The sequence below is a fragment of the Hylobates moloch genome, unplaced genomic scaffold (genome assembly GCF_009828535.3).
Source record: "Hylobates moloch isolate HMO894 unplaced genomic scaffold, HMol_V3 SCAFFOLD_6, whole genome shotgun sequence".
NCBI lineage: Eukaryota > Metazoa > Chordata > Mammalia > Primates > Hylobatidae > Hylobates > Hylobates moloch.
Genome location: NW_026652281.1, coordinates 72,123,081 through 72,149,694, shown reverse-complemented (window position 1 = coordinate 72,149,694; position 26,614 = coordinate 72,123,081). Strand labels below are relative to the sequence as shown.

General features: G+C 51.9%; 1 protein-coding gene across 1 annotated transcript in view; it reads left to right on the top strand.

Moving 5' to 3' along the window:
• Window positions 1–4,629: 4,629 nt before the first annotated feature.
• The window catches only part of GPRC5B (G protein-coupled receptor class C group 5 member B), a 26,242-nt gene continuing 4,257 nt past the window's right edge, over window positions 4,630–26,614 (top strand). The window contains exons 1-2 of the mRNA XM_032157028.2: window positions 4,630–4,787; window positions 16,693–17,723. Coding sequence (XP_032012919.1) covers window positions 16,694–17,723 — 1,030 coding nt within the window. The 5' untranslated portion in view covers window positions 4,630–4,787; window position 16,693. The remainder of the gene's footprint in view (window positions 4,788–16,692; window positions 17,724–26,614) is intronic.

Below are 26,614 nucleotides of genomic sequence, written 5' to 3'. Positions count from 1 at the left end.
AGTCTCAGCTATTTGGGAGGCTGAGGCAGGACAATTGCTTGGGGAACCCAGGAGATGAAGGTTGCAGTGAGCCGAGATCATGCCATTGCACTCCAGCCTGGGTGACAGAGCAGGACTCCATCTCAAAAAAAATGAACACACACACACACACACACACACACACACACACACACACACACAAAACTACCCAGCCTCAGGTATTCCTTCATAGCAATACAAAATGGACTAAGACAGAGGTCCTTCCACAGTGCCCTGTCCTAACCCCCCTCACACTCTACCGAGAAGGTCAACCTTCTCCATTGACATGGAGCATCCTGAGTGCAAGATCACACCGTATCCATCTAGGGACCACCAACGGGATCAGGCAAAGAGCCTGGCACTGAGGAGACCCTGCCGAGGTCCCATGGTCAGGCACTGGGACCACAGTGGGAAGTGAGAAGACCATGGGTAACTGGGTTTGAGTCCTGCCTCTGACACGTACAGCTGTGAGACCAAGGGAAAGTCCCTCAACCTTCCCAAGCCTCATTTTACCACATGCGACACAGACACCGACCTCAGAAGGTTCTGTTGTTCAGGCACAATGATTCATGGAAATCTACTTTGACAACTCCAAAGCCCTGAGTGCCACATTCCTTTAGGAGATGCTTTGCTTATTAGCAGAGACAAGAGGATGATCATGAAAGGTCTGGACACAGAATAGACATACTTGAAAGGGGGAAGCAAAGCTGGAATTCAATTATTCTTTTTTAAATTTTCTTTAAAATGTTTTTTTTTGAGACGGAGTCTTGCACTGTTGCCCAGGCTGGAGTGAAGTGGCATGATCACAGCTCAATGCAGCCTCAACCTCCCAGGCTTAAGCGATTCTCCCGCCTCAGCCTCCTGAGTAGCTAGGACTACAGGTGCACGCCACCACGCCTGGCTAATTTTTAATGTTTTGTAGAGACAGGTCTCCCTATGCTGCTCAGGCTGGTCTCAAACTCCCTGGCCTCAAGCAATCCTGCTACCTTGACCTCCCAAAGTTAATTATTCTTTTAGTAAACAAATATTCGATGAGCCATGCCCTGTGCCACACACGGGATGCCAGGATAAACAACAGACATAGTTCTTGTCCTCATCAAGCTTAAAGATATGCTATGCATACAGTAGTCACATGTGGTTATTGATATTTATTTACTTATTTATTTATTTATTTTAAGAGACAGAGTCTCACTCTGTCACCCAGGCTGGAGAGCAAGGGTGCAATTATAGCTCACTGCAACCTCAAACTCCTGGCCTCAAGCAATCCTCCCACCTCAGTTTCCCAAAGTGCTGGATTATAGACATGAGTCATCATGCATGTCCAGCCTAAATTTAAATCAATTAAAAATAAATAAAACTGAGGTCGGGCTCGGTGGCTCACGCCTGTAATCCCAGTACTTTGGGAGGCCTGGGCAGGTGGGTCACCTGAGGTTGGGAATTCGAGACCAGCCTGACCAACATGGTGAAACCCCATCTCTACTAAAAATACAAAATTAGCCAGGCATGGTGGTGGACACCTGTAATCCCAGCTACTCGGGAGGCTGAGGCAGGAGAATCACTTGAACCCAGGAGGTGGAGATTGCAGTGAGCCGAGATCGCACCATTGCACTCCAGCCTAGGTGACAGTGACTCCATCTCAAAAAAACAAACAAAAACTGAAAGTTCAATCCTGTAGTCATACGAGTCACATATAAAGTGCCTAGTGGGCACATGTTTAGCGGCTGCCATTATCAGACAGTGTAGACTGGACAGCACAGCACTGAGCTACAGTCTTGTAGGGGAGACAGACACCAAGCAGAGAGCCATGCAAATACCTAATTACACACTGATATGGTTTGGCTGTGTCCCCACCCAAATCTCATCTTGAATTGTAGCTCCCATAATCCCTACATGTCATAGAAGGGACCTGGAGGGAGGGAATTGAATCATGGGGGTGGGTTTTTCCCATGCTGTTCTCGTGATAGTGAATAAGTCTCACAAGATCGGATGGTTTCATAAATGGCAGTTCCCCTGCACATGCACTCTTGCCTGCTGCCATATAAGACATGCCTTTGCTCCGCCTTCGCCTTCTGCCGTGATTGTGAGGCCTACCCAGCCATGTGGAGCTTCGAGTCCATTAAATCTCTTTTTCTTTATAAATTACCCAGTCTTGGGTATTTCTTCATAGCAGTATGAAAATGGACTAACACACATACCGTGACATTTGTCAGTGGGAAGCCATGGGCAGTGCACTGACCATTTCTCAGAGCCAGGGAAGCCACTGGTTTTCATTAGACAAAGTGTACTGGGCACTTGAGAGCCTGACATGGCTCCCTGGACCTCCTGGAGCCATTCTCTCCAAGGCTGGAGACCCAGTGAACTCTCCTGGGAGGTGAGGTTCCTCTGTGACAATGTCTGACCTGACAGCAAATGACACCAGTCTAACCACTGGTTGATAATATGGCCCGCAGAGCCAGATGGCCTGGATTGGATTCTGTCTTTGCCAACCGTCTAACCCCGGGGCAGTACTTAACCCCTCTTGGCCTCAGTATCTCCATTTGTAAAATAGGGAGAATAACAGTCTCTGGCCTAAAGGGTAACTGGGGGGATTAAATGAGTTAAAGAATTTAAAACACTTAGAATAGCTCCTGGCACACAGAAAGCCCTATGTACCCTGCTATTATTGTTATTATCATCCATGGGTGTTTGAACTTTTTGGAGGGAAGGAATGCACCTGCCACTCAATGTCCTCCTTCATTTTCACTCTGTGCTTCCTGTGGTATCGTCACCCAAAGTGAAACTGACCATCACAGTCAGGGTCCTCTGTAAAACAAGTGGGAAAGGGAATATAACCGTAACTGCAATGCTAATCAGCTCATACTAAGGGTTTTCCACATGGCAGACCCTGCGTGACGCACTTTACATGTAACACGTGTTACACCTTCACAACAACCCCAATAGGCATGTGCGATGAAAAAGATCTCCGTTTTGCAGACATTGAGGACATGTGGCTCACAAAAGTGAACTTGCCCACGTTGACAGAAGGATCTCGGCGTCAGTTCCAATAGCTGCCACCAGGTGGCAGTGCCCATCCACTTTCCAATTGCGCAGTCTGGCGGGAACACACTTTGAGTCGTCGCGCAAACATTTAATGAGCGCCTACTGTGTACCTGGAACCGTTCTAGGCTCTGAGGATCCATGCAAATAAACCAGGGGTGGGGCGAAAAACTGCCATTATGGTTCTTCCCTTCCATTTTCCCTTGAATATAATAAAAAGGTGTCCCAGAGATGCGTGCCCAGGGGGGATGTGGCCTAACCCGACCGGGACTGGGAGGCTGGCGGGGAGGGATGGGAGCATCTGGAAGGCCACGGTCCCCAAAGATCAGGGGCTGCAACTATTCCCAGAAGGGAGTGTTCTTCTGCATCTCACCTTCCTGTAGTCCCCGGGAGAGGGGAGCAGATCCATCCTCTCCCTTTGGGTCTTATGTGGCTGGGATGGTTGCGGCGACGGGGGAGAAGTGGGGGGTGGGGGGACCGCGGAGGGAGAAAGGAAATCTCACTCTGAGAATCTGGAGTGCGGGGAAGGGATGCTGCTCAAAGGTCTGTTTCTGGCTTTGGCTGGGGGCCACCTGAGACTGCCAGGGTTTGATGGTCTGAAGGTCACTCAGGGAACCAGCCCTATATGAGGTTCCGGAGCGCAGCTCCCAGGCCTGGTCGAGGCAATGCCGACCTCGGAGAGGCCTGTGGACTAGGACGGGGTGAGGAGGACTCAGTGCCGGTTGTCCCGGACCCCTCCTTCAAGCAGGTCCCGCGGCCGCCCAGCGGACATGCGTCCGGGCTGTGCCCTGAGCGTCTGCGGAGCGCACGGCCAGTGGCCCGGGCGGCTGAGTGTGTGAGCCCTGAAGGGCAGTGGACGTGTGCGTACGTGGGTGATGTGTGCGGTAGGGGTGGTGGCGATCCTGCGTAGGGACCCACGTGAGGGGTGCACCGTGTGGACGTGTATGTTTGGAGGGGCCAAGGACGCGGGTGTTGGTCTCAGTGTGCGTAAAAGGCCAAGGACATCTGGGAGGTAGGCAGTGAGGAGAGAGAAGAGTGTGTCCAGGAGGAACCTGCCTGGAGGAGGCCTAGCGGTGTGTGTGCGCCTAGGTGTATACCGGGGCGTTGGTGACTTCGAAAGGCACCCGGCGGGATCGATCCTCTCTGCGTGCTGGACCTGGTACTGGTGTGTTTCCGGAAGTTACTGCTTATGAACCCACCTTGGAGCGTGGCCTGGCGGCAGGAAGGCTCCTGCGCTGGGACCCCCGGGTCGCGATACCCCTCAGTAAGTGTATTGGCTAGGGGGGTGTTCCCGCAAATGGATCTACCCAGGGGAGTTGCCTGGCTAGTCTGGGCTGTTTACGGGCGCACTGTGGTTGTGGGGGGAATGTCCCCGAATTAGGGACACGAGGTGGGGGGGTCGTCTCTGCGATCCGGGCTAGAAGCCACGAGCTTGGGCTCCGGGGGTGCATGCAGACGGCGCCTAGCCCAGCGCGGAACCGCCGGCGGTACCGGGGGTGGGGCTCGGAGGTCCGGGGGCGGGGCCGGCTGGGGGCGGGGGCGGGGCCGCGGCCGCTGCAGCAGCGCGGGCCGGGCCAGGGGGCGCCTCGCGCGGCAGCGACTCTGGCAGGCGCTGCAGTGAAGCTGGACCCGCAGGCGGGCGTACGTGGAGCAGGGGCCGCGGCCGCGCTGCAGAGATGTGACTCCGGCCGAAGGCCAGCTGGAGCGTCGGCGCTGCGGGGCCGCGGGGGTCGGTGAGTGCGAGCTGCGCCGATGCCGTGGAGGACGCTGTGGGGACCCCAGAAACTTTTCCCGCCGTGGATTTGGGAGAATAGGGGAGTCCGCTTCTTGTGTTTTTCTAAGCGCCCCCCCAACCCAAGCCAGGGAGTTTATTGCTGGGGGAGATGTGGGATCTGGGCGAGGGGAACCACGGTGCGGCGAGAGCAGAGCCGTAGAGGGGTGGGCGGGGGAGAGGAGGGTCTGGGGACCTTTACGGGGGGAGGGAGACTGTGCCCGGACCAGGTAGAGATCCAAGTCTCCCAGGAGGGTCTGGGGGCGACCACAGGTGAAGGGCAGCTGGGAGCGTAAAGGAGCCCAGCCGTGTCCTAGTGACTCGTCGTGCGTGAGGAGCTGCGGGCTGGTCCTGGGGCCGCGTGGGGGGCTGACTGTGGACAGGGCAGACGCAGCTGGAGGCACAAGGGCTGGACTTTGGGGGTGAACAGCCGCACCTGTCGCGGGGGCTGGGGGTCAAGCCCGCAGCCGGCTTGAGTGCGCATTACTCAGCAAGGGGAGGGAGGGGACACGGCGGTGGGAGATGGCAGAGCTGAGACCTGGGCTGGGGACGGATGACGGGGAGGGGTGGGGAGGAGGGGGCGGCTGCATACAATGGCGGTGGGGGGAGTGGCGTTTCCCTTCCAGACAGGGGGCACTTGGACTTCTGGGAGAGGCGGCTAGGCTGGCGATAAGGACTAGACCTGTCCTCTGTCCCCTCTCCTTGGGGGACACAGGCTTCCAGCCCCACGAGGACCCCACACATCCCGGGGTCCCTAGGGCTTGGGCCGAAAAGGGAGGGCGCGGGAGGAGCCCGCACCCGCCTTGGCCCCAGGCAGCCGGTTGAACAGCCTGGGAGGGGGCCAACGACCTTGCCCCAGAAATCTCCCCCCTGCAGCGGGTTCACTCCTCCGTCCTTGCTCTGTCACACCCAGGCCTAGCCAGTCCTCCCTTTCCGTCCCCCGTTCGCTAAGGGGGCGGCTCCTTGGAGCGCGGACAAAGGCCCCTGGAGTGTGGCGGGCAGCGGCGTCCCCGCCTGGGGCCCCAGCCCACGCGCCACATTGGCCGCCCAACTGCACCAGGCTTGGGGGCACCTGAACAGAGCCCAGAAAGCCCTGGGGGACCCCGTAAAGACAAGAGAAGTAGGGGAGGGATCTGGCACAAAAACCCCGGCACTTCAGCCAAGGAACCTTCTTAATTCAGAAGTTTCTTCGGTGGGGACTCGGGCTTGCGGAGGATCCAGGCTTTGAGTTAAACTGCATGCAAATAACATGTAAATAGAATGCAAATTGGCATCTGTCGTTTGGAAGCCCTCCCGGCCAGTTTGGTGTCTAAGACTGTGGAGTGAACAGTTTCCTATCTGCTCCCTGCTCTAAGCCTGGAAAGGGGTCAGCTGAGTTGGGAAGGGAAGGAGATTCCAGGGGGAAGGAGCCGCCATTTGGGGCACAGGCAGCAAGACAGGCAGTTTTCTTAGAAAGATAAACTCAGAATCTTTATTGGATTAATATGTTATTTCAAGAAACGTGCCAGGGACAGAACTGGGTGCCTTGTATAAAACGAACAAAACCCCTGCTCTCCCGGGGCTGGGGAGGTGAGTGGACAAACATTAAACAAACCCATAGCAAATGGCTGTGAAATCCGATTGGGATGAGGACGGCCAGGAAAATAAGATGGGGTGATGTAAAAGAAGGTGACAGGAGTATATGTACCTGAGAAGACCGTTCCGGGAGTGACATTTGAGTGGAGCCCAGCTAGAAGAGGGGCCCGCCGCTGGGAGGTCTTGGAGGAAGACTGAACCAGGAGGAAGGCACTGTGCGTGCAAAAGCTTGGAGGTGGGAATGAGCTTAGAGGAGCTGAACAAAGGCCATTGTGGCTGGAGCTGTAGGCAGATTTGGGGGTGGGGATAGGGGAATGGTAGGGACCAGCCAGATCACTATCTTTTGGGCCATAGAAAGGAGTTTAGGGTTTATTCTGTTTGGACCAGTGAACCCTTGGAGGGTTTTGAGTGAGAGGCCATGGGATCTGATTTGTAGAAGCTCCCCTGACGTTGACAAGGAGATGGAAAATAGCCCCCCTTTCCATTCTGCCCATGGGGATAGAGAGACGCTGGGAGCCTCCAAGGGGCTCTGTCAAGCCTTGGGGGACCGCTTTGAGCCTAGCCAGCCACTGCAAGCCAACCAGAGGAGCAGGTCAGGTTTTAAAATCCACTCCCTACTTTGAAACAGTTTTTATCCACCCTAATGGAGCCACCCGGAGCCCACGGCCCCGTAAGCACTTTCTCGCAGAGCTTCCTGGGGGTTCCGCTTAGTCACATTTTCTTCTCGGAATTACAGCCTGAGAGGAACCAACCACTGTGGATCGGGCAGCCAAGGATGCAATTTGCATTTCAATGATTGCTTTTATTTACAGGACTGGAGCTGCTTTGCATATTCATGGATCACAGAGCTTGTGTTCTTGCAACCCTGTTTACTAACCTATGAGGATTTTTTAATTTGAGAGCCCTCAAATGGGCCAGTGGTCTAGTCAGCATTGGGAAATGAAGATTATGAGATCCTGTAACTTGGAAAAGATATCAGAGGGTGAGAATTGGGGGTCTGGGAAAGAGCGGGTCTGGGAAAGAGCTTAAAGTCAGGAAACCTTGTAACAGTTTAATCCTGCAGAGCAGGAAATGGACCAGAGGCTACAGCAGGAGTGAGCTGGGACAGACTGATGCTGGGGTGCATGGGGATACTGGCTCTGCAGCCCCATCCTGGGCCTCTGCCACACGTGAGGGGTTCAGAACAGGGATGCAGCAGAAAGGCCTTGAGGTCAGGAGCTGGGAGAAATGGGTGCTAGTCCCAGGCCAGCCTGTAAATTCCAGTGAGCCTCTGGGCAATTTTCCTGACGTCTCTGCCTTCATTTTCCCAACAGGAAGATGGGAATCACAATTGTCTTTCTTTTTTGAGACAGTTTAACTCTGTCGCCCAGGCTGGAGGGCAGTGGCACAATCTCGGCTCACTGCTAACTCCACCTCCCAGTTTCAAGAGTTTCTCCTGCCTCAGCCTCCCGAGTATCTGGGATTACAGGTGTGCACCACCACGCCCGGCTAATTTTTATATTTGTAATAGAGACAGGGTTTCACCATGTTGGCCAGGCTGGTTTCAAACTCCTGTCCTCAAGTGATCCGCCCACCCCGGCCTCCTAAAGTGCTGGGATTACAGGCATGAGCCACTGCGCCCGGCCAAGATTGACTTTTTAACAAGCAATTCACTAAAAAGCTGTTGCTTCCTCTGTGTCGGGCACCAATCCTGACTTTTCTTTTCTTGTTTTATTTATTTATAATAGAGACAGTCTTGCTATGTTGCCCAGGCTGGTCTTGAACTCCCTTCCTCAAGCAATCTCCTGCCTCCCATAGTGCTGGGATTACAGGCATGAGCCATTATGCCTGGCCCAGACTGAGTATTTTTCACGTACTGCTCACACCAGCCTTGTAAGGCAGCGCTATCATTATCCCCATTTTACAGATGAAGAGACTGGGGTTCAGAGAGGTTAGGCAGCGCTATCATTATCCCCATTTTACAGATGAAGAGACTGAGGTTCAGAGAGGTTAAGTAATGCCCAGTGTCATATAGTTCTGTCTGACTCCCCTCTTCTGGCCTCCCTCCCACTGAGGCCTTTCAGCCTGATGGGAGTGTGAACTGTGTACCCGTATTCATGTGGGTACTGGGCACTGAACTATTAAATATGTGCAGGGCTCAGAAATCCACTCCCACCCTACCTGCTCATTTTGTCTTTCCCTTCTGTGTTCCAGTGCCTACCGCCATCTTTAGAGAAGGTAGGTTAAGATGCCACTGACCTGCTAGACACAGGGAGGGGACATGGCTGGGGTCGAGGGGACACAGGGTGGAGCCATGCTGGTAGCAGCTGGGGCAAGGCCAGTAAGAATGTTCTAGAACGGTTTTGTACATTTCATGTCTCCTTTCTCGTGAGTGAAAGGGAAGATGAGGATGCTGATTCCCAAGAGAATGGCTGGTGTCTGCTCTCCGGGTGTCCTGGCTCTGACTCTGCAAGAGAGTTTCAGGGCACCCCAAAGGTCCTCTGGCCTGGGTTCTACCTCCACAGTGAGGCTGTCACTTAGAGCAACTGCTGCAGGTTGCAGAAAAGTGTGGGAGTCCTCAGGGCCAACCACCCCAAGAGGGTCTCCCCTTCACACTACCTCAGGGACCTCTTTGGTTGGTGTGTGATGGGGGAGGCTAGAAGCCAGCAGTGGACAAAAACCTAAACCAGTAATCTCATTACAACACATTCTTTTCTTTTATATTTTATCTTATTTTATAACAGAGACAGAGTCTTGCTATGTTGCCCAGGCTGGTCTTGAACTCCTGGCCTCAAGCAGTCTCCCACTTCAGCCTTCCAGAGTGCTGGGATTACAGGCATGAGCTTGGAAACCAGCGGTGGACAAATACCTAGACGAGCCACCTCGTTACAACACCATCTCCATGGCAACCGCCCCTTCTAGAAAAATCAGTTTCAGAAGAGCTCACCACCTCAGACAAGGGAGCGTTTGCCAATCTTTTTTTATCTATGTATTTATTTTATTTTATTATTATTATATTTTGAGCAGGGTCTTTATGCTGTCACCTAGGCTGGAGGGAAGTGGCTCAATCATGGCTCACTGCAGCTCAAACTCTTGGGCTCAAGTGATCCTCCCACCTTAGCCTCCTGAGTAGCTAGGATTACAGGCACACACTACCACACCTGGCTAATTTTTGTATTTTTATAGAGACAGGGTTTCACTATGTTGCCCAGGCTGGTCTCCAACTCCTGGGCTCAAGCGATTTGCCTGCCTTGGGCCTCCCAAAGTGCTGGGATTACAGGTGTGAGCTACTGCGCTTGGCCTTTTTTATGTATTTAATAGACACCTTATATAAAGTGCTTACCCCGTTAACTACTGTCCTAAACCCTAATTATTTTAACCGTCACCGCAACCCCATGGGGTGGACACTGTTATCACCTTTGTTTTGCAGCCTGCCACAAGATGGCAGCTGCCCAGAGTCACAAGGTGCTAGCAGGTGGTGTGGAGACATTACCGGAAACTGGGAGATCTGATTCCTAAGTTCCCACCAAGGTATGGCCTTGGTGTAGCCTCTGGGCAGGCCTTGTTTTCCTTCTCACGCAAGGAATCCTGCCTGCCTGTGTTCTGGCCTCTGCAGGCCCCAGCACGTGGAGAGATAGAGTGTGCTGTTCCTCCACCTGCTAGCTGCTTCTGGCCCCTCTGCAGAGTGCGTGCATGCGCGCGCACGCGTGTGTGTGTGTGTGTGTGTGTGTGTGTGTGTGTGAGAGAGAGAGAGAGAGAGAGAGATGCAATATATTTAAGAGCATCTGAGTGAGTCACATTTCTAGGAGCCTGGCTGGCAGCAAAGGTAATTAGTATGTGAGCTGAGTCTTGCGCATTCGTTCACATTTATTCATTACTCCTTTTGAGAAGCGCACGCCTGCATCCCACGGGTTTGTTGCCATATATTCATCCCGTCCCAATCAGTCCTGCCTCGAGGCTGACTCGAAACCTCTAATCTGGTATTGTTCCTTTTGGGGCTCCTGGAGAGCTGCCCAGCTCTCGGGGGTGGGAGGCACCAGGTGGCTAATTTAGTAGGATGGGGGCTTACCTGCCAGGGGGGCACAGTGGATCGTGGGCATTGCCTGCCTTGTCTTGGGCTGGGGTGGGGAGGTGAAGGAGCTAGGGCTCTGAGTTCCCGCTTTCGCTGCTGTACGTGTCCTTGTGTATCCAGCCTCAGTACACCCCCACATCGCCTGCAGCACTGGTGGAAGCACTGGTGGCTGGACCCACTCCCTGAGAATCTGCATTTCTAAAGAGCTCCAGGGCGATGTTGCTGGTTTTGCCAGCCCGAGAACCAAACTTCGAAGTAAACCTCTCAGACCCTCAGTTTCCTCCTCTATAAATGGGAATGACAACACATGGCCTTTCGGGGTGGTGTGAGGTTTGGAGACCACATTTATCCATTCATTCGGCAACTGGATTGTGAGCACTGCCCAAGTGCCAGGCACTGGGGAAATGGTGCAGACGACAAGGTCCTGGGCATGAGGTAGGGGTTGGGGGAAGAGGGGAATGGTGAGGAACAGACCAAAAGAGTAATACAAATAAAATAATCTGGCCCAGTGTGGTGGCTCACACCTGTAATCTCAGCACTTTGGGAGGCTGAGGCGGACAGATCACTTGAGGTCAGGAGTTCGAGACCAGCCTGGCCAACATGGCAAAACCCCCGTCTCTACTAAAATACAAAAATTAGTCAGGCGCCTGTGATCCCAGCTACCTGGGAGGCTGAGGCAGGAGAATCGCTTGAGCCCAGGAGGCAGAGGTTGCAGTGAGCCGAGATCACGCCACTGCACTCCAGCCTGGGCAACAGAGCAAGACTCTGTCTCAAAAAAATAAAATCAAATAATTGAAAATTGAGGTACACACTACAAAGACAACAATCAAAATTATTGACAAGGACAGGGAGAATATACTTTGGGTTTTTTTGTTTGTTTGTTTGTTTGTTTGTTTTTAAGACAGAGTCTCACTGTGTTGCCCAGGCTAGAGTGCAGTGGCGTGATCTCGTCTCACTGCAACCTCCGCCTCCTGGGTTCAAGTCATTCTCCTACCTCAGCCTCCCAAGTAGCTGGGATCACAAGCACGTGCCACCACGCCCGGCTCATTTTTGTATTTTTAGTAGAAACGGGGTTTCACCATGTTGGCTAGACTGGTCTCGAACTTCTGTCCTTAAATGATCTGCCTGCCTCGGCCTCCCAGAGTGCTGGGATTACAGGCGTGAGCCACTGTGCCAGGCCAGGGAGAATCTACTTTGATTGACTTGCCAGTCAAAGGCTCAGCAAGTGGCACTTCTAGGACTCTTAGAGTGTAGTAAAAGCCCAGGAGCAATAGTACAATTGTTTGCATCTGGCCTCACCCCTTTGTAGCTGCGTGACCTTGGACAAGCCTGCTGTCCTCCCTGTACCAGGTTTTGTCTCCTGTAAAATGAAGATAGTTATAGTACTTACCTCATAGAATTATAATGTGGATCATTAGGTATTAATATACGTGAAGTACACAGAGTGCCTAGAACATAGCACTGCAAGGGTTAACCAGTTATTGTTGTTGTCACTTTGGCTGCAATAGGAAACTCTGGGGGGCATTTCTGAATCCCCCCGGAAATCCTAGATGAGCTGCCTCAGCATCAGTCTGTGAGGCGGTGTGCCACACCCCTCCCCCAAACATCCTGGACATTGTCCTATGGAGTGGGGTGGCTGTCACCTCATGGGCAGCCTTGGCGATTATAATGACCCACTTAAGACAAGTGGTGCCATCAGTTGCATCTATGTGCTTAGATATTGGGTAGGGAGGACTTCCTGGAAGAAGGGGGCCGTAAGATGTGGGAGGAACGTTAGAACTTCTTTGTTGGTAAGTGACAGAAACCCAGCTCAAACTGGCTTAATCCAAAAAAAGCAGGGGCTGGGGGAGTTAACTGGCTGCTGGAACTGCAAAGACCAGGCTGGCTTCAGGCATGGATGAATCCAGCCATTCAGTGTGTTAGGACTGTGGTCCATCCCATAGCTGTTTCCTCGGGACAGCTTTACTCTCAGACAAGTTCTCACCCTGTGTGTTCTCCAGCTTCATGCCTTCATCCTAGTAGTTTTTCAACCTCAGCAGAAAGAGAAGACCTCTTTCCAGTGAGTGCTAGAACAATCCTAGAGCGGATTCTCATGGGCCTGACTCAGGCCATGTGCCTTTCCATGAACCACTCACTGTGGCTAAGGGTAGCATAAATGCTCTGATTGGCCAGGCCTAGGACAGATGCCCATGCTGGGAGCTCAGACGCAAGGTAGCTCTCCAAGGGAAAATCAGGTGCTCTTTCCAGAAATGGGAGAAGCGGATGCTGAGCAGCGAAAACAACAGCTGTCCCGGAAGAGCAGAGAGTTCCATCCTCAGGGATGAAAACAGAAAGCAAGAGTGTATCTATTTCCTATGTCAGAGAGGAGTCAGGAGCTGGAAACCTGGACCAGGGCCATAGAACTCTGCACCATTTCAGAAGCTTGGTCGCCATCTTGGTGTTGGCATCCTCCACATAGGTTTTCTGTTGTGGTTGCATGGCTGAGCAGGAAGGGGGAGGAGCTGGAGAAACAAAAGTCCCAATTTGCAGCCAGGTCTGGAAAAGAGAGAACCCCCTCCGAGAGTGAATGGAAACAGCTTGAGAAGGCCAAGTTCTTGCAAAAAGACCCAGGGTGCAGGCCTGCTGCTGAGGGGCCCGGCTGGTTTTGTGGCATCTTCCCCATCAATTCTCTCTTTACGTGCCTAAACCAGGCTTGCTCCACCTTGGCACAGTTGACCTGTAGGGCTGGAGAATCCTTTCTCGTGGGAGCTGTCCTATTGTAGGATGTTTGGCAGCAATGCTGGTCTCTATCCCCCCGATACCAATTGCATCTCCCTCCCTAGTTGTGACAACCAAAAATGTCTCTAGACATTGCCAAATGTCCAGTTGGGGTCAAAATTGCAACTGGTTCGGAACCACTGGCCTACAGGGGGAGGAGGGGTTGGGGAATCGGTGGTAGTCAGGACTGCAAAGCATATTCCTGCCTGTCATCTTCCCAGCCACCCTGGGGCTGGATGGGATTAGAGAGGCTGCTTGGAGCATTGCTTGCTGAAACTTGCTGAGAAGTCTCTTAACTGAGCTGGCCATTGAGATGTCTCAGGGGAATCCATTCCAGGACCCCCTCCACTGGGTCAGGGATTGTTGGCATTTTGTTCTGACACCTCCAGTTCTTAAATTTTGATCCTTGTGTGCTTTAGTACCTCGTGACAAGCAATTGTGCTAGGATGATGTTTCTCCAAAGAGTGGTAGGTTGAAATGTGCCCAGTGGGTATGCAACATGGGTTACATCAACGAGCAATTTTATTTTATTTTTATTTATTTATTTATTGAGACAGAGTCTTGCTCTGTTGCCCAGGCTGGAGTGCAGTGGCAAGATCTCGGCGCACTGAAACCTCCACCTCCCAGGTTCAAGCGATTCTTCTGCCTCAGCCTCCCAAGTAGCTGGGACTACAGGCACGTGGCACCATGCCCAGCTAATTTTTTTTATTTTTAGTAGAGACGGGGTTTCACCATACTGGCCAGGCTGGTCTCAAACTCCTGTCCTCAAGTGATCCTCTTGCCTCAGCCTCCCAAAGTGCTGGGATTACAGGTATGAGCCACTGCGCCCAGTCTCAATGAGCAATTTTAAAATGTCTGGAGATAAATACTTGAATGTGTTTGGTTTTCTTTTAAGTGGGTTGATTCAAAAGTTAAGTAAATAACCGTCCAGGTGGCGTGTGGACAAAGCATAAGTAGCTGCGGTGGCACGTCAGCGACCGACGTGGCAGGACCAAGAATAAGTGCTGGAGTGCAGGCCAACCGATGCCTGGGGTGCATCCTCACCCCGGAATGTGCCTGAGCAGGATGCTGGGGGGATGCTGGCCAGATGCCTTCTATTCCGAGCCTGCCTCCTCTCATCAGTAGGCAAAGGACATGAGCCCGACAGCCCAGGCACCTTTTCCTTCAGTAACATCAATAATTTATGCCACTGGAAAGCCTCACAGCCAGGGCAGGATCTGAGACGCTCACAGGATCTCCATAACAGTGAGGTGGTCGATACCGCATTTACTTAGGGAAGCCCCAGGGACGTACTGGAGCCCGGGGAGAGCAGCTGGCCACAACCCCACACGTGGGTTGAGCTGGGGCAGTAAGTCTGGCTTGAGAGGCCAGGAAACGAGCATCCAGCCAGCCGTGCGGGCTGTGGCTTTCCTAAAGACCAGGCTCCCTTCGAAAGCAAGGGGCTGTTAGAGGAAAAAAAAAAAAAAAAGCAAGAAGCTGGTAGCCGTGAGGTAGAGGACGGTCCTCACTATATTCCTCATTCATTCAGTATTTACTAAACATCTACTTCGTGCCAGGTGCTGTGTGTCTACACGCGTGGTTCTCATCCAGGCGATTTTGCTCCCCAGGGGACATCTAGCACTGTCTAGAGACATTTTGGGTTGTCACAGTTGGAGGAGGGGACGTGCTACCGGTGTCCAGTGGGTAGAACCCAGGGATGCTGCTAAGCATCCTGCAACGCACAGTCCCCCATGACAGAGAACGACCCAGCCCAAATGTCAGTCGTGCCGAGACTGAAGGAGCCTTGTCTGCCGGTGAACAAGAGAGACCATGTCCCTCCCCTGCCACGTCTTGCAATGGAGGAAGTGAGGATGGGAGGACAGGAGGAAGGGAAGGCAGAAATAAAGTAAACAGCCAGAAAATGACAGACGCGATTAGACCAGAGGCTGTGGTGGAGAGGACTGGGGTGTGACCTTGGCCAAGTCTGAGTTGATGGCATCAGAGCTGAGCTCAGCACAGGGAGGAGGAGTGGCCAGGCAGAGGGAGCGGAGGGGCAAGAGGAGACTTGGGTTAGGCCCGTCACTGAGGCTGCTGTGTGGACTCCAGCTCGTATATGGGCAAGAGAGAGGGCAGCAGGGAGAATTCTGCAGGTTTCCCAGGGAGAGACACACTCCGGGGAATCCTCCAGAGATGTTCTAGAGAGCGAGCGTGGGAGGTGAGGGAGAGACGCAGCCTGGAACCAAGGAAGACAACTGCTTTTGTGTTTACTACATTTGAAATGCTGGGATTCCAGCACTTTGGGAGGCCGAGGTGGGTGGATCACTTGAGGTCAGGAGTTCAAGAGCAGCCTGGCCAACATGGTGAAACCTCGTCTCTACTAGAAATACAAAAAAAATTAGCCAGGCGTAGTGGCGCACGCCTGTAATCCCAGCTACTCAGGAGGCTGAGGCAGGAGAATCGTTTGAACATGGGAGGCAGAGGCTGTAGTGAGCCAAGATTGCACCACTGCACTCCAGCCTGGGCAACAGACAGACTCCGTCTCAAATAAAAAAAAAAAAAAAAGGAAATAAATGCTGGGAGCCCTCGGAGTGAGGTCGCACCCAGGAGTTGAGTTGTGTGACCTTGTGCAAAGGTTGTCACCTCCTGGAGACTCTGTATTGTCACCTATAAGATGGAGGTCCTGATAGGAGCTGTCTCACAGGGCATTGTGAGGACTGGATGTGTCCAATTCCTGGCTGTTAGCTGTTAGCCTCGAGAGGCTGAGACCAGGTAATCCGTGCCACTCATTCTCCCAGTGCGGCACTTGGCCTGTGGCTGTCTCTTTAAAGTTTCATTTTTTTCCCGTTATTTTTCCTTCTTTCTTTCCTTTTTCTTTTTTTTCTTTTTTGGAGATGGAGTCTAGCTCTGTCACCCAGGCTGGAGTTTAGTGGCACAATCTCAGCTCACTGCAACCTTCGCCTCCTAGGTTCAAGCAATTCTTCTGCCTCAGCCTCCCGAGTAGCTGGGATTATAGGTGCCCGCCACCACGCCCAGCTAATTTTTGGATTTTTTAGTAGAGACAGTATTTTACTGTGTTGGCCAGGCTGGTCTTGAACTCCTGACCTCGTGATCCTCCCGCCTCTGCCTCCCAAACTGCTGGGATTACAAGCGTGAGCCACCACGCCCAGCCTTCCCCTTACATTTCAAGGGGTTGGATGTGGCACAGAGTATCCAATTCAAAGGATACAAAAGGGTATACAGAGAAGCTGGCCTCTCTCCTACCCTGTCCTTCAGCCACCAGTGATGATGATTCACGGTTCTTCACTGCACCCAGCCAAGGGTACAGATGGGACCCAAAACCTCCCTGCCTGGAGAAAGGGGCAGGTTTTCCTATGTGTGCAAAGGTGCCATGTGCGCTTGCAGGTTTGAAATGAGGTGGGTCTTCTTCAAGAAATCAGGAGAGGGGGAGTCTTCCCATGAATTGATCTTTCCTTCCCCCCAACCATTCCCCCCTTGACTTTTCTAGAATGTTCGTGGCATCAGAGAGAAAGATGAGAGCTCACCAGGTGCTCACCTTCCTCCTGCTCTTCGTGATCACCTCGGTGGCCTCTGAAAACGCCAGCACGTCCCGAGGCTGCGGGCTGGACCTCCTCCCTCAGTACGTGTCCCTGTGCGACCTGGACGCCATCTGGGGCATTGTGGTGGAGGCGGTGGCCGGGGCGGGCGCCCTGATCACACTGCTCCTGATGCTCATCCTCTTGGTGCGGCTGCCCTTCATCAAAGAGAAGGAGAAGAAGAGCCCCGTGGGCCTCCACTTTCTGTTCCTCCTGGGGACCCTGGGCCTCTTCGGGCTGACGTTCGCCTTCATCATCCAGGAGGACGAGACCATCTGCTCCGTCCGCCGCTTCCTCTGGGGCGTCCTCTTTGCGCTCTGCTTCTCCTGCCTGCTGAGCCAGGCATGGCGTGTGCGGAGGCTGGTGCGGCATGGCACGGGCCCCGCGGGCTGGCAGCTGGTGGGCCTGGCGCTGTGCCTGATGCTGGTGCAAGTCATCATCGCTGTGGAGTGGCTGGTGCTCACTGTGCTGCGTGACACAAGGCCAGCCTGCGCCTACGAGCCCATGGACTTTGTGATGGCCCTCATCTATGACATGGTACTGCTCGTGGTCACCCTGGGGCTGGCCCTCTTCACTCTGTGCGGCAAGTTCAAGAGGTGGAAGCTGAACGGGGCCTTCCTCCTCATCACAGCCTTCCTCTCTGTGCTCATCTGGGTGGCCTGGATGACCATGTACCTCTTCGGCAATGTCAAGCTGCAGCAGGGAGATGCCTGGAACGACCCCACCTTGGCCATCACGCTGGCGGCCAGCGGCTGGGTCTTCGTCATCTTCCACGCCATCCCTGAGATCCACTGCACCCTTCTGCCGGCCCTGCAGGAGAACACGCCCAACTACTTCGACACGTCGCAGCCCAGGATGCGAGAGACGGCCTTCGAGGAGGACGTGCAGCTGCCGCGGGCCTATATGGAGAACAAGGCCTTCTCCATGGATGAACACAATGCAGGTAAAGTGGGCACTGCCCAGCTGGGTCAGGCCCAGGGACCATTCATCTCAAAAGATGCTCTTCGTCCTCTCCAGTGGGGATGGGCGGTCCCAGGGCCTGGGGCAGACCTAGCAGATCAGAACCCACAAACGTTGGCTCCTGGGCTGAAACTGGCCCAGATATGGGTTTGGGTTGTTTGTTTGTCTGTTTGTTTGAGACAGATTTTCACTCTTGTCACCCAGGCTGGAGCGCAGTGGTGCAATCTCAGCTCACTGCAACCTCCACCTCCTGGGTTCAAGTGATTCTCCTGCCTCAGCCTCCCGAGTAGCTGGGACTACAGGCGCGTGCCACCACATCCAGCTAATTTTTGTGTTTTTAGTAGAGACAGGGTTTCACCATGTTGGCCATCTTGGTCTTGAACTCCTGACCTCAGGAGATATGCCCACCTCGGCCTCCCTAAGTGCTGGGATTACAGGAGTGAGCCACCACGCCCAGCAGGGTTTGGGTTTTTTGTGTGTTTTTTCTTTCTTTCTTTTTTTTTTTTTTTTTTTGAGACAGGGTCTTGTTCTGTTGCCCAAGCTGAGTGCAACAGTGTGATCATAGCTCACTGCAGCCTCGAACTCCTGGCTAAAGCAGTCCTCCCAACTCAGCCTCCTGAGTAGCTAGGACTGCGTGCATATGCCACCATGTCCAGCTACTTTTTTTATTCTTTGTAGAGACAGGGTCTCATTATGTGGCCTAGGCAGGTCTCAAACTCCTGGGCTCAAATGATCCTCCTGCCTCAGCCTCCCAAAACTCTGGCATGAGCCACTATGCTCAGCCTCAGATATGGATTTTTATTAAGCTTTTTTTTTTCTTTTTCCCTACCAATTGCCAGCCAATTTATTTTAAAAATACAGGTTTCTGGCTTCTTTTGCAAAGTTGAATCTGGCAACACTGGACCAACATTTGCACCGGGCTGCAATGGTCTGAAACTGACTTGAGCCCATGTGCACTGGAAGGCCCTGCCTCTGGCCGCTCCTGGAGTTGTGGCTGCCCTTTAGATGGGAATCCACTTTTCTGTTCACCGCACTCTCCACCACTCTCTATTGCTCCTGACCCAGCTGCTATATAGCACAGTAACATTAATTCCCTGGCTCCCCCAAAGCATTTGAGTCTGCAACCCATGTGCTGGATGGATGTAGGGGCCACAACGGGGATTGCTCCCATCCCCTCTCCTACCTCAGTTACCAGGAATGTACTAATTTGGGCCCTGGAGGCAGATGTCTGGGTTCAAATTCTGCCTCTGCCACTTCCTAGATGTGTGGCTTTGAGCAAATTATATTACTTTTATGAGCCTCAGTTTTTCTCATCTGTCAACTACAAATAGTAAGAGACTGTACCGCATGGAGCTGTTAGGAGAAGGAACACAGTGAGTACAAAGCCCTCTTGGTACCTGGTGTGTTCTCTGTGCATCTGTCTTGGCTTCCCCGGAAAGCAGAATCTGAGACAAGGGCTCCAGTGCAGGTGGTTTAGTGGGGAGGTGGTCCCTGCAAGGGAGAGGGCAGGGAGAATGAGACTGAGAAGGCAGAGAAGATAACACAAGCGCATTAATGAGCCGGTTAGTGCCACGGGCAACAGGGGCTCGTTTGTGCTGGGAATCCTCTGAGGACATATGCTGAATGAGCCTCAGAACTGGTCCCGGAAGAAAAGGAGGCTGGGGCATCTGTCCACCAGCTCCCATCTCCCAGTGTTATTTGATTTTGCTTTTGGTTTTTTACGGATTGAGTCTCACTCTGTTGCCCAGGCTAGAGTGCAGTGGCACAATCACAGTTCACTGCAGCCTTGACTTCCTGGGCTCAAGCAGTCCTCCCACCTCAGCCTCCCAAGTAGCTGGGACCACAGGCATACACTACCACACCCAGTTAACTTATTTTTTATTTTCGATAGACACGGGGTCTCACTCTGTTGCCTAGTGTGGTCTCGAATTCCTGAGCCCAAGTGATCCCCCCACCTCGGCTTCCCAAAGTGCTGTGATTACAGGCATGAGCCATAGCACTGAGCCCCCCAGTGTTATTAACATCCCCTATAATTCTGGTGACTGGGGTGGATAAGTATCATCGGTTCCAAGGCAGAAAAACAGATTTGCTGAGCACTTGAGATGGACGTTATCTGGGTACCCAGGGCTATCTAGTACTGCTGCAGGGGGCTTCAGAAGTGAGGTCCTGTCTAGGGGATGTGGCATAGGAACCCAATAGGACCTGCCTAGGGGATGTGATACAGGAACCCAAATCCCCTGCTATTGATACTTGAGAAGTATCTCTTAGAATCATTACTTGAAGGGAGTCAGCCAGGGTCCCAGCACTTGAGATTAAATAAACTTGCCCTTTCTCGGTTCTTTGAAGATGCATCAGGGGCTACAACATTAATAATAATAACTAGTATTGTCATCGTTTGTTGACCACTAACTGTATGTCAGGCACTATTGTGAATCTTTTTTTTTTTTTTTTTTTTGAGGCAGAGTCTCGCCCTGTCACCCAGGCTGGACTGGAGTGTAGTGGCTTGATCTCAGCTCACTGCAGCCTCCGCCTCCCAGGTTCAAGTGATTCTCCTGCCTCAGCCTCCCGAGTAGCTGGGATTACAGGTGCATGCCACCACACCTGGCTAATTTTTGTATTTTTAGTAGAGACAGGGTTTCACCATGTTGCCCTGGCTGGTCTTGAACTCCTGACCTCATGTGATCCGCCCGCCTTGGCCTCCCAAAGTGCTGGGATTACAGACATGAGCCACTGCGCCCGGCCACTATTGTAAATATTTGACCTGCATTAGCTCGTTAGTCCTCACTGCCACCTAATGAGGTAGATCTTGTTATTATCCCCATCTTATGGGTGAATAAATGGAGGCTCTGAGAATTAAATGATTTGTCCGAGGACTTCAGATTGTCATGATTCCCTCTTCAGTGACATTCACCCAGGGGCCTGGTGCATGTGCCATGCTCAGCAGCTGCTCATCCTATCCAAGGCTATCCACATCCCTCCTTCCTGCCTGGATGGGCCCCCTCCCCCTGGCCCGATCTCTAGGAGGGAACGCCAGTGGCCCCTCCGCTAGATAGGGCTGGAAATCCCAGTGTGGTTTTATCAGCCGCTCTCTTCTTACCAGGAAGTTCCAGGACAGCAAGCCCGTGTTTGTTGAGATTTGGCAAAGATGGCAGAGTCAGCCCAGCTTGGAGGCTGGCTCCCTGGGATGCCAGAAGATAGGGATCGGGACAGAGATCAGCACTGGGAACCCAGAGGACGGACCCTTCAGGGAATGTGGTGAGCAGAGATCAGGAGCTGGTCAGTTCCTGGGGTCCTGGTTGGGCCATCTCTCTGCTGGCCCAAACTCCCCCTGGAACTCAAAAATAGCAAGAACTCCTGAAACGGATACAAACTTTTATACATTCATGTTTTCTTTTTTCTTTCTTTTTTTTCTTGAGATGGAGTTTCACTTTTGTTGCCCAGGCTGGAGTGCAATGGCATGATCTCAGCTCACCACAACCTCTGCCTCCAGGTTCAAGCAATTCTCCTGCCCCTGCCTCCCAAGTAGCTGGGATTATAGGCGTGTGCCACCACGCCTGGCTAATTTTGTATTTTTAGTAGAGACAGGGTTTCTCCATGTTGGTCAGGCTGGTCTCACACTCCTGACCTCAGGTGATCCACCCGCCTCGGCCTCCCAAAGTGTTGGGATTACAGGCATGAGCCGCCGCACCCAGCCCCTTTTTTTGTTTTGTTTTTCTAGATGGAGTCTCACTCTGTCGCCCAGGCTGGAGTGCAATAGTGTGGTCTCAGCTCACTGCAACCTCCACCACCCGGGTTCAAGCGATTCTCCTGCCTCAGCCTCCCGAGTAGCTGGGACTACTTGAGATGGACACTTGAGATGTGTGAGCCACAACACCTGGCTCATTTTTGTATTTTTAGTAGAGACGGGGTTTCACTATGTTGGCCAGACTGGTCTCAAACTCCTGACCTCGTGATCTGCCTGCTTCCGCCTCCCAAAGTGCTAAGACTACAGGCGTGAGCCACCACGCCCAGCCATGGAGGCTCTTTTATAAGGACACGAATCTCACTCATGAAGGCTCCACCCTGATGGCCTAATCACCTCCCAAAGGCTCTACCATCTAATATCATCACACTGGAGATGAGGTTTTAACATGTTTCTCTAGGGAATTGTTCTATGGCTTTGTCAGATTCTCAGAGCCACCCATGACCCCCAAAAGGTGAAGAACCAGTGTGTTGTTGAACATGATGGTTCCATTTCTTGAAGTAAAACCACGATGCCAGAGCCACCCAAGTCTTATGGCCTTCACAGTGTAAGATAACTAACCTGCTGGGGGCTTCCTGGGGGCCCGGTATCATTCTGAGCATTTTAGTGGCTGATCTCTTTTAATCTCTACAATAACTCCATGAGTTCTGATTTGCAGATAGGAAACTGAGGCACAGAGAGGCTAAGCAGTTTGCCCAAGAGGCAGAGCCGGAATTTGAACCCAGGCAGAGGAAGAGTTAAATCCAGGCAGAGCCAAGAGTTTGAACCCAGGCGGGATAGCTCCAGAGCCTGCATGCCTGACCCCTGTGCCATGGAATTTCCCTCCTCTCCATAAAGCACTTAAGCGCCCCTCATCTCACTGAGGTGTCAGGACCACTCTGCATTTGGAAAGATGAGGACTATCAGACCCATTTTACAGAGTGGAAAACTGAGCCCAGGGATGTCAGGCAACTTGTTCAAGCGTAGGCTATAAATACACGGCAGAGCAGGAAGGGAAAAAGTTGGTTTCCTGAATTCCATTACTGACATCCTTTCTTGTAAAAATGCAGCCAAGACTTTATAGCCAGATAAGATCCAGAGATGCAAGGGCTCTGGGACCCAGGTTGGTGTCAGCAGAGCTGGGGCTGGCGCGGGGACGATGGAGAGTCTGGAGGTGCGGCACACCTTATCTGTTTCACATCTGTTTCACAGTGACACATTCCAAAGCCAAGGAAGTTGTCTTTCTATTCCCCTCTTTCTTTTCCAAAACAAAAATACCTTTATTACTCCTTCTTGATGGCAGATAAGCAACAATAATCATACAGAATCAGCGGAATCATGTAGGTTCAACAAGTAAAAATAATAGCCAGGTGCGGTGGCTCACGCCTGTAATCCCAGCACTTTGGGAGGCCGAGGCGGGCAGATTGCTTGAGTTCAAAAGTTGGAGACCACCCTGGGCAATGTGGCGACACCCCTGTCTCTACTAAAAATATAAAAAATAATAAAATAATAATAAATAGCTGGGCACGGTGGTGCATGCCTGTAGTCCCAGGTACTCGCTCGGGAGGCTGAGGTGGGAGAATCGCTTGAACCGGCAAGGTGGAGGTTACAGTGAGCTGAGATCGCGTCACTGCACCCCAGCCTGGGTGACAAAGGGAGACCTTATCTCAAATGAAAAATAAAATAAAACAATAATAAACAAAAATTGCTTAAAATCCCTTTGCCCGGGGCAACGGTTTGCTTCCACACTCACACACAATGGGGCAGAGTGCTTCTTAACCAGGCTACACATTACAATCACTTGGGCTGCTTTAAAAAATTACCAATGCTTGGCCGGGCACAGTCCCACCACTTTGGGAGGCCGAGGCAGGCGGATCACAAGGTCAGGAGTTCGAGACCAGCCTGGCCAATATGGTGAAACCCCGTCTCTACTAAAAATACAAAAAATTAGCCAGACGTGGTGGCGCATGCCTGTAATCCCAGCTACTCGCGAGGCTGAGGCAGAATTGCTTGAACCCGGGAAGCAGAGGTTGCAGTGAGCTGAGATCACGCCACTGCACTCCAGCCTGGGTGACAGAGCGAGACTCCATCTCAAAAAAAACAACAAAAAACAAAAACAGTGCTTGCTTAACTGTGATTAAGTCTGAGTTTGGGATTAGGTATTTTTTAAGCTCTCCAAGTGATTCTCAGATGTAACCAGGTTGAAACCACTGGTCTAAGTGACGTTCTTCAGCGTGCTTGCTTTAAATCAATGTTACGGAGGTAACTGCAGATCAGCAACTGCAGAGCTACCGTCTCCTTTTTTTAATCTTCAGCTGGTGAATATTCTGCCTGCTTCTGGCTCTCCATGATAAACAGTGCTGCAATGAACATTCTTATGCATTCATCTTCAGGCTTTTGATCAATTCACTCCTTGCAAAAAAATTTTCTAGATATGGGTTAAAGAGTCTGCACTTCAAATCTTGATACAGTTAAGTCCTCACTTGACATTATTAGCAGGTTCTTGTAAACTGTGACTTTGAGTGAAATGATGTATAATAAACCAGTTTTTTTCTCATCAATTTCAGTAGCAAAACAATGACACTATTTGAGGATCTCTTGTACGTTCCTTCACTTAAAGTCAGTTTTCAAGCACCTTTTGATGGCATCAAGTGAGGAATTACTGTACATATGGCCAGATGGCACCCCAGAAAGTTAGACCAGTGGACTGTCCTTACCCTTGATAAACGCATTGAAGCCCCATCTCTCCACCTCTTCGGCAACCTTGGGTGTTGTCAGACCTTTTTAAAAATAGCCTTCTTTTGAATCATCCCAAATGTGTGTCCACCAAAATTCACACGAAGCTGGATGCAGTGGCTCACAACTGTATCCTGGCTCTTTGGGAGGCTGAGGCAGGAGGATTACTTGAGCTCAGGAATTTTGAGGCCAGCCTGAGCACCACAGGGAGACCCTGTCTCTACAAAAAAATATATAAAAATAAGCTAAGCATGGTGGCGTGTGTAGTCCCTGCTACTTGGAAGGCTGAGGTGAGAGGGTGACTTGAGCTAGGGAGGTCAAGGCTGCAGTGAGCCATATTCACACCACTGTACCCCAGCCTAAGACAGAGACCCTGACTCAAAAAAAAAAAAAAAATCCCATGAGACGGGGCACAGCTCCCACAGAAAGGCTAAGTTGGAGTCCTGGCTAGATGGCCTTTGTTCTAGAAACCCTTGCTTTGCTGGCTGGGGACTGTCTGACATGCTCCCTTGCCACAGGAGGAACAGCTGTTGGCATCTTTGGTGCTGACCTCAGCCAGCTTGTATTTTAGGAACCAGGCCCCATGAGGCAGACGCCTTATCCTTGAGCCCTTGGGTCTCACAGAATAGCCAGTGCCCAGGAGCTATGGTTGGCCCAGTTTCTCTTGCATTTTAGCCTTTTGGGCTCTCTTCCTTTGAGAGTCCATCCCTGACATGCTCATGCGGTGGGAAGGGCATTCTCCAGGCTGGCCTGTGGCTTTGCCAAGCCCCAGAAGCCTCCACGCCCTATATCCTTCCACTGAGTGAGATCTCAGATATATACAACTTCACCCACCTGCTCCTTACTAATAAGTATCAACAGGGCATAAGGTATGTGATAAAAGATTAAAATACACTGAGAGATGTAGCACCTCAGATCACATCTTGGAAAGCGTTAACAAGGCACTTGAAATGTTCACTTTCAACAGAGCAAGAAAGAAAAGTGTTCTGGCTGGGTGCAGTGGCTCATGCCTGTAATCCCAGCATTTTGGGAGGCCGAGGCGGGCAGATCACGAGGTCAGGAGATCGAGACCATCCTGGCTAACATGGTGAAACCCTGTCTCTACTAAAAATTACAAAAAAAAAATTAGCCGGGCATGGTGGTGGGCTCCTGTAGTCCCAGCTACTCGGGAGGCTAAGGCAGGAGAATGGCGTGAACCCGGGAGGCGGAGCTTGCAGTGAGCTGAGATCGCGCCACTGCACTCCAGCCTGGGCGACAGAGCGAGACTCCGTCTCAAAACAAAACAAAAAAAAAAAAAAAAAGAAAGAAAAGAAAGAAAAGTGTTCCTTCCTCTATTAGGGGCTTTGGGCTCTCAGATCTCATTAGTGCCAAGGTCTATTTAAAATGACCTTTTGCTTCTTGCTGGAAGGCCCCGAGTTGGCTTTGGGGGCAAGGCCAGCCTGGCATCACATGCAGGGTCTATGCAAGAAAAGGCTAGCATTCAGCCATGTGAGCTTTGATTCCTAAGGGGACCTCTTGTCTTAGGAGAGGTCCTAAGCAAGGTGGGTGAGCCTGGCTTGTCTTTGTCTCTGGCCCAGGTCTGGGTAGGGTGTTAGTTGGGCTTCTTGAAGTAAGTTGCAAGTAATAACAAATCCATTGTGAGTAGGCTAAAGCAGCTGTCCCCAACCTTTTTGGCACCAGGGACCGGTTTCACGGAAGACAATCTTTCCATGGATCAAGGTTGAGGGGTTGGGGGGTGGTTTCAGGATGAAACTGGTCCACCTTAGATCATCAAGCATTAGATTCTCATAAGAAGCATGCAACCTAGATCCCTCGCATCCACAATTCTCAGTAGGGTTTGAGCTCCTATAAGAATCGAATGCCGGCTGGGCACGGTGGCTCATGCCTGTAAACCCAGCACTTTGGGAGGCCGAGGAGGATGGATCCCTTGAGGTCAGGAGTTCGAGACCAGCTTGGCCAACATGGCGAAACCCCGTCTCTACTAAAAACACAAAAATTAGCTGGGCATGGTGGCACGTGCTTGTCGTCCCAGCTACTTTACTCAGGAGGCTGAGGCAGGAGAATTGCTTGAATCTGGGAGGCAGAGGTTGCAGTGAGCCGAGATTGTGCCACTGCACTCCAGCCTGGGCAACAGAGCAAGATTCTTGTCTCAAAAAAAAAAAAAAAAAAAGAACACAGATTTCTTGCCTGGGTCCCAATGCTGACTGTGCCCCTTACCAGCTGTGTGACCTTGGGCAAGTTACTTAACCTCTCTGTCCCCCAAGCAAAGTGGAAATAATGAAAGTACATATGGTAAGCCTTGGCAACAAAGTGAGACCCCGTCTCTACAAAAAATATATTAAAAAATCAGCCAGGCATGGTGGCATGTGTCTGTAGTCCCAGCTACTCAGGAGGTTGAGGCAGGAGGATTGCTTGAG